Below are 8,571 nucleotides of genomic sequence, written 5' to 3'. Positions count from 1 at the left end.
TGAATTGGAATTTCACTTTACTTGACGAGTTGATTATTTTGAAATGGAACTCACCCCAAACCTGCAACACAAAACTGAGATCTAAAATGTGTACAGTACTCACTATAGCTGCTGGATGTATATTAGCAATGCAGCTCTGGGTTCCCAATTCTTATTTGTAAGTACAGTACCTCTATATTTGCAATTCACCTAAAAAAAGTACGGTAGTTAAAAAGTCAGTAAATACGTGATAAATCTGGAGAATTACATGTAAAAAGGTAACTAAGAAAAAAATGCACACCGTACAGGTATTTTATTGTAGCTAAACGCCAGAATCGGGCAAATAGGGAGGTACTACTGCCTGGGAGGATATTGGAAGCATAAGTGTTGTCTAATGGTAGACCCTGCTGCCATATGGCATCGCAAATACTGTGACTAAATCAGGTTGCTGATATGACTTTGCCTCATTTACACACAATTGCAGGGTTTCAAATGTTTCTCTTACTTTGACAACACAACATAAGTATATTGTAACTCACTCTTGATATTTTTTTCTTTTTTTTATATTTTTTATTATACTTATTATTACAGTATTATAATTATAAATTGTATGTATATTTTTTTCTTTTTATTAATTATCATCATCATCATTGTCATTATCATAATCGTCCCCCAGGCCCTAATGTGGGTCATTGACCTGTGCCCGGGTGGGCTAATCCCTGAAAAATAAAAAGGCAGCAACTTCAGCTATTTCTTACTCTTACAATTGAGCTAACTTCAGTCCCCTCTCTAATACTAATCCTGTCCCATAGCTAACAGATCTCATTGACATTAGTCTTGATGTTAGTTAGGTTTTAACACCCTTTTGCAACTTACGTTAGGCAAATTCCACTGTGCATATACTGGCTCTTGAACACACTTGAACACCTACCATGGCTCTTGAATACACCTGAACACATACCAGTGTTAGTCAGGTCGAGTCTTAAATGAGCTCACACTCAGTACCTGTACTGTCACAACACTGTTAGGTATTACAAGAGTTCACAATTCTTACTCCAAAGATGTTAGCTCTGACAATTTCCTGTATTTGTGGCTTCTTTAACTTGATGCTGTGACCTTTAGTGGAGCAGGCATATGCTACCTTCAGATATGAACACTAAATTGAGTAATGTACTTGGAGATCCCTTAAACTTTTGTTGAATCTCCCCTTGCCTGTCTATAGTATACAGTAAACAAGGTAAAGTTGAAGTTGACAAGGTTGCTGTGCAACACTGCATTAAGTTGAAAGCATCTGCCTTTCATATCATTTCTTATACAGGTTGTACCTTTCTAGTCCGGCAACCTCGGGACCTGACCGGTGCCGGACCATGGAAATTCACCCTTTTCCTGGATAGATAGTGACTTGGCTTGGAAGCACTTGCACCACTTTCTCTGCTTCATGGTCTCTTTGAAGACATATTGAAGGGTTAAATGTCGTACAGTAGCTTCTCAAATTTCGCGAGTTTTTAATTCAACGTTTTCTATTTGAACACAAAAAAAACAACACATTTAAAAATTCTGACAGCGGAAACTCGAATTTCGACGGGTTTGAACGGCCCACCAACATTCAGACGACGGGCACAATCTGTAAACAGCGTCATTTCTCTTATGTACAAAAGATTAATTATTGTTTATTACTGAAAGTCTTTTTGATTGAATTGATGTTTGTGTGCAAAATGAGCAATACAATTCATTAATAATACGTAGAATATTAAAACACAAGGAAATGAGACAGCATTGTTTTCGTTGATTACAAAACCAGTGACTGACTGGTTCTACATATAAAACTGAAGAAAATAAGACCTTGGTTGCAGCTGTAGTAAAATTAATATGGTTGTTTTAAGTAATGTTATTTAATGTTAATAAATGGAACAATAGAAGTAGCTAACGATAATGGTAAAGAAAAAAGAGAGATCGCGTACAGTGAGTTCTGCTAGTGAGTTCTGCTATAACGCGTTTTGATAACGCGAATTTGCTCTAACGCGATTTATGAATTAGGAACGATATTTGTATAACGCGAAAGCTTGTTTGCTATAACGCGATTTTTGCTTACTATTTCTCCAATTTTGTGGTACTGTATTAACTGTGAATATAGTAAAGAAGAATATCAACAAAAAGCGTTCTGGTGATAGAATTCCCGGTGATGATCGTAAAAGAAAGGATATAACACTTGAAGAGAAGCTCGATTTTATCAACCTCAAAATCACCCTTCTCCCCCATCAAGTAAAGTGTTACATTTACTGTATGATTTCATTATTAGATATGAATGTAACATTTATTTAGACTGTGCTATCCTTTGTGTTAGGCTAACTACTAAATGTTTTCGATTTCGAGTAATCTGCACCTTACCCTATTTTCTCCATAAGCCCTGTTATTTCTATTACGCGATTTTCTATAACACGATATTTTACAAGAACACAATTATCGCGTTATAGCAGAACTACCTGTATGTAAGTGCGCACACGTGAAAACATATCGTCTTTACTTTACATAAGAATATGAAAGTAACACTTATTTACTGTTCATATATATTTTAATTAATGTTCTGAATTTGTTTTTATTGAATTAATGTTTGTGTGTGCAAAATTAACAATACAATTTATTAATAATACGTGGAATATTAAAACACACGAGAGACGAGACGGCTGCCGGCATTGTTTTTGTTAAAGCTTACAAAACCAGTGACTGATTGGTTCTACAGTACATATAAAACTGAAGAAAATAAGACCCTGATTGCTGTAGTAAAATTAATGTAAAAAAATTAATATGGTTGTTTGAAGTACCTGTAATGTTAATAAATGGAACAATACAAGTAGCCAACCATTAATGATAAAAAAAAGTATGTAAGTGCACACATGTGAAAACATATCGTCATTACATAAGAACATGAAAGCAACACTTATTTACTGCTCATATATATTGAAGGGTTAAATGTTGTAGTCTGTATAGACAAGCAGAGAGAGAGCAGCCGAACTGCCGGATGTAAACAAAACCTTAATTTCCCGCGGCTTTGTTGTTGTTGTTTTTTTTTATGGGGATTAGCCCACCCGGGCATAGGTCACTGACCCACATTGGGGCCTGAGGGGCAAAAATTTAATACTCCTGTAATAATAATAATAATTCAGATAAAAAGCTGCCTATCTACCTATTGGACAAACTAAAATCGTTCCGGACCACGGGAGTTTCCGGACCACAGAATGCCGGACTAGAGAGGTACCACCTGTAGTTTTAGGGTGATATGACTTGTTGGTGTATGGCAGTGGAGTGGATTCAGAAGTTGCCTACAGTCCACCCAGCTCAGGAACAAAATAAATGACAGTTGAGTGTAGTACCACTGCCTCCATGGGCTGTAATCTGACTGTCCCTAAGGGGCTGTCAGTTTGAAAGTAGTTTTATGCTTAAAGTTTTTATCTTATAAAATGTAACAGACTAAAGTTAGCAGAATATAAATTGCATTGCTGGAATCCTTGCAAGACAGCGAATAATTTAATATACGTATACAGTACATCATAAATTTTGCACGAGCTAAAAAAAAATTCAACTCAGATTTTTGGGGCTATTTAGGGGATTTTTAGGAGTGTTTCAGACTTTCTATGGTTTTTGGCTTTCTGTGAGGTCCCAGGAACATAACCCCATGTAAGTTGTGAGTCACTGTAAATAAATTTATCGCTACACAGTCTTTCCCCGACTTACGACGAGGTTAGGGACCCAATTCCAGGTTGTAAGTCAAATTGGTCGTAAGTCGAAAATGCGAAAATACAGTACATAGAAAATCTAAAATGGCTGTCTCTTTTTCTTCTCAGCACCACAAAACTCTCACTTTTAAGCATGCCAGCCATTTTAAATGTAATTACAAACAAAAATTTTGTTTGTACACAGTGCAATCACTAACGTCGGGACTCGAAAATACGTGATTTGAAAATTTTTTGGTATGACTGGGGCAGTCGTATGTCCGGGTGGTCTTAAGTCGGATAGGTCGTAAGTCGAAGAGTGGCTGTACAGTATACTGAAAAATTTTGATAGTATTGGTAGGAGTGATAAATTTGAAATATTTCCTGCCAGATTTCCCTTGCGAAAAAACAAAAAAAATTATCACTTTAGTACAGTATTACCCCGCCTAACGTGGTTTCACTTAGCGCGTTTTACCATATACGCGGTGCCTCGCCAGAGCTGAACTTTCACTTAACGCGGGTTTTTTCCACATATAAGCGGTGAGTGTCCGGCTCGAGAGCTATGTTTAGATTCGCCCCACCCGCCACCCTGCCTGACTGCCTGTTTTAGCTCATAAAATTCATACAAATTACCCAGCCAGAATATAATTTACATTGCTGGAATTCTTATAATTTGGTGATCATTTTGAATATAAACATCATAGATTTTGCATTAGACATACAAATTTTAGATGTAAAGTTTATTCTGAGTAAATATGTTATCTTTTGTGAAAAATATATGACATTTATATTCAAAATATTCCTGGTCTTACAAGGAATCCAGCAATGTCAATTATGTTATCCTAACTTTAGTTTGAGGTATTATTTATTACTGAAAGGTAAATATTCTGGTTTTCCCACACATCTGGTGAGACAGTTGGTGGGGGGGTGGGGGAGAGGGAGGGACCGACCGACCATCTGTTACAGTGAAGAATATTTTTTTTTTTTATTAACTGAAGATATTTGTTTTAGCTCATAAAATTCATACAAATTACCCGGTCAGAATATAATTTACATTGCTGGAATTCTTACAATTTGGTGATCATTTTGAATATAAACATCATAGATTTTGCATAAGACATACAAATTTTAGATGTAAAGTTTATTCTGAGTAAATATGTTATCTTTTGTGAAAAATATATGACATTTATATTCAAAATATTCCTGGTCTTACAAGGAATCCAGCAATGTCAATTATATTATCCTAACTTTAATCTGAGGTATTATTTAATACTAAATGTTAAAAACTCTTGAAGGGAGGATTGGTGGGGGGTGGGGGGAGGGTTGGGACTGACCGCGCGGTTGGAAGAGGGGGGGAAGGCAAGGTGGGGTACTTTGATTGACAGATAGTGTCGTGAAGAATATTTTTTTTTTTTATTAACTGAAGATATTTGTTTTAGCTCATAAAATTCATACAAATTATCCGGCCAGAATATAATTTACATTGCTGGAATTCTTACAATTTGGTGATCATTTTGAATATAAACATCATAGATTTTGCATTAGACATACAAATTTTAGATGTAAAGTTTATTCTGAGTAAATATGTTATCTTTTGTGAAAAATATATGACATTTGTATTCAAAATATTCCTGGTCTTACAAGGAATCCAGCAATGTCAATTATATTATCCTAACTTTAGTTTGAGGAATTATTTATTACTATACCTGGTTTTCCCCCCAAAATTTCTCAGAGGGAAGAGCCAGCGAGTGTAGTGTGAGAGGGGGAGGGAGTTGTGTCCATTATTTGAATGGACATTAACTTGGCGACTGTATTTCTCTATTTCTCTTAAGTATTAATTGTGTGCATGTACCATCATAAAATTAAGATGTTATTTTTACTACAACATAGTTATGCGTCTTCAAAAAGTGGCGTTTGGGGGGTCGGGCTGGTTTCTATTGGAATTAATCCCATATGTTCTGTTGTTCACTTAACACGGGACCCTCTGGGTTCTATTGACCGCGTTAAGTGGGGTACAACTGTATATAGGAAAAAGGTCGATAATTTTGGTAGCCCCGATATAAAAAAATCATTATATAAAGTCGCTATATATCCTGACCCTACTATACTCTTAATATAATTCATATTCGACTGTAATCCTATAATTCACTCCTCTTAATTTATTTCATAATATATTTCTACAGTAATAATTTGACTTCGGAACCGCTCGGTTATTTTAGATTCATTCTTAAATCAAATTTTTATGAATTTTTTAAAAAACATACGAATTCAGCCAAATTCCAAATTATAATGATCCAAATTGGGTACAGTGTAAATTTAACCCTGAAATAAATTGGTGAGAAGGATATTAGTAACATCATCCAACTTATTGTCACTAGACAGTGGACTGTACAGTCAGCCAAAGATGCACCGACCCCACCCTGGGGGAGGTTTTTTGTTCCAACTTTCTGTATTTATTTTTTAATCATATTGCAAATGGCTTTATTTTCATTGCATAATTTAAATTTAAGGTTTATAATACATTTCTTTCTTTCGAGGATTAAAATACAGACAGGTGTATTATTTACAGTATATTGTTTAATAACCGGTCCATTCACCCTCCTTATCAATTACAGCTTGCAGCCTCCGCTGCATAGAAGATACGTTATTTGTAACAAGCTCAGGTTTGTTTCTATAAATCTCTCACTGCCTTGTCACGTGGTAGAACAGTTGGTTCGGCTTCCTCTCAAACTCGGGCTCCCAGGAATTGACTAGATTTGCCCAGATATTTTCAATGGGATTCATGTCGCTCCTTTGCTCGGCAATTCCAAGAGCCTGAAGTGTTGCTGCCCGTCAAACACTGACTCACTGCTCTGGCAGTGTGGATGGGGCATCTATCATGAATAAAAGTACCGGGTAATTGGTCCAACAGGGAATAGGAAATTGCATTCCTAAATTGAAGGGAGGAACTGATTCCGCACGATGTATGGCATTTATTTGCCGTAAACCTCCCAGGAATTAGGAAAATATCTCCCATACCGTGCTGGGATATGTAGCCCCACATGTTCAGCGTCACATGCCCACTTCTAGCCACCTCGTATATGTGGGCCCTGTTGTATCTGCAGGAAGGGAAAATACGAAACAAATATACATCTTATGTTAAGTTTGTAGTATAATACTTGGATTTTTTTTTTTTAATATTATGCAATAATCTTGAAGACTTTTATTTGAAAATGTATAATGAGCTGTTCAATGTCTTACGGCTATATCGACAAATATGGTCTAAATCTTATTTTAATCATTACGGACTTGTTAATATGTTAAGTTCACTTACCTCATGCGATTTGGCCGCCACAAATGAATTTTACCGTGGTTAGTACTGGCAAAAGTCTTCTCATCTGTGAAGACTACTCGCGACCAAAACTCCAGGTCTTCCCCCACATATTGCTGGGCAAACTGGAGGCGACCATTGCGGTGTTGGTAAGTTAGCCGTTCCTTTATTGCAGGGACTCTGTTTTGTATGACCGCCTCATGCAAATGTGACCTGACAGTCTGTGCACAGATGTCTAAGTGTAACGCCTCTCTGATGGCGGCATCCTCATCCCTAGTAGTCAGTCGGGGGCGTGGTCTTCTTTCTGAAAATAGACACAATAGTGTTTTTTGATCTCCTGTGTCATAACTTGGTATGCCATTAATGCTATGGCATACACTCATAACCTTTAACAAAAAAACATAACATTTACATTATAAAATTTGCATTATTATATCATTTATATAAAAATAAATATCTTAGATATTGTTTATATCCCGGTTCAATCTGAAAATTTCATACATAGTCAAATCAGTTAAAATACCTGTATCGGCATATCTCCTGATCCACCTCTTCACAGTTGAAGTCGAAACAGCAAGTCGTCCTGCGATGGCAAATAAGGCCTTCTTCTCGGAGGGCGATTATTTGGCCGCGAGTAGTTAAGCGCTGTTGCGTCGTGTTAGTGGTGACAGAAGTAATACCTACTGTTGATCCCGTATTCACAACAACACTTTGGTCAAGCTCTTATTGGTTGATTAGACCATGCCAAGTGATATGTGATTGGTAGGCGTAAAACCTGATGCTGACGTCATAAATTAGATAGATAACTATTGAAAATGTTGTTACCTAATGATGAGTACAGTCTTTTGCCGAACAATTGCCGATTTTTAGTTCGACAAAGGGAACCAGATATTAAACTCCATACATGAGCTGCCACTTGGATACTTAATTTTCCCAATAACACACATTTCACATATAATTCGTGTTATAATTGCCATAATTACTAATGTAATTTATTTACACACACACTGACTGAGAACTATAATATACGAAGATACAATGTCGTGACTGACAAATGAGTGTATTACAGCGTTTGCTCTCTAACTTGCTTCAAAATATATTATGTAATGCTCACGTTGTAAAGACAATTAATTCCTTCATGAAACACTCAAGATTAAATGTGGAACATACTGTATATTCTTGAAATTTGATGAGAATCTCATGGCAGCCCTGGTTATAACTGCTTTGCCAATTCATTTATATAATTTCTTCATTTTTTAAGCAAATATACGAATATTTGGAAACGTCATGATCTTAAATAACGATGAATAATTGATTATTGTAAAAAATGCTACTTTTGGATTGTTTAATATTTATCTTGACAGCGACACATCCGAAAATAAATCCACCAATCGCAATCTGTATTACATACAGCCTTCCTTCCTTCAAGTATTGCCAGGTAAAATTGCGAGCACGAGACCCGGGGTGGGGTCGGTGCATCTTTGGCTGACTGTACCTACCATTGAATTGTGGACCCTCTCTCGAGGGTGCTTTAGTGGTTAGTTTCTCTCAACTCAATTGCTTCAGTCCTCC

At 36.3% G+C, this 8,571-nt stretch overlaps 1 protein-coding gene across 1 annotated transcript; it reads right to left on the bottom strand.

Moving 5' to 3' along the window:
- Positions 1-6,246: 6,246 nt before the first annotated feature.
- LOC121860217 lies at positions 6,247-7,406 on the bottom strand. Its single transcript, XM_042357299.1, has 2 exons — positions 7,003-7,406; positions 6,247-6,787 (listed from the first exon to the last, which is right to left on the bottom strand). Exons 1-2 carry the CDS (start codon positions 7,380-7,382, stop codon positions 6,460-6,462), a joined length of 708 nt encoding a protein of 235 aa, XP_042213233.1. The 5' UTR covers positions 7,383-7,406; the 3' UTR covers positions 6,247-6,459.
- Between the last annotated feature and the right edge of the window lie 1,165 nt (positions 7,407-8,571).

The sequence above is a fragment of the Homarus americanus genome, unplaced genomic scaffold, assembly GCF_018991925.1.
Source record: "Homarus americanus isolate GMGI-L3 unplaced genomic scaffold, GMGI_Hamer_2.0 scaffold21914, whole genome shotgun sequence".
In the NCBI taxonomy this organism is placed as follows: Eukaryota; Metazoa; Arthropoda; class Malacostraca; order Decapoda; family Nephropidae; genus Homarus; species Homarus americanus.
This window is presented reverse-complemented; position numbering and strand designations above follow the sequence as displayed.

Bases quoted from the DNA above. Each gene is read 5' to 3' on its own strand.
- LOC121860217 (XM_042357299.1), bottom strand. From the start codon at position 7,382: ATGAGTGTATGCCATAGCATTAATGGCATACCAAGTTATGACACAGGA. The intron at 6,788-7,002 runs GTAAGTGAACTT...CCCTTCCTGCAG, and splicing joins TGGCGGCCAAATCGCATGAG to ATACAACAGGGCCCACATAT.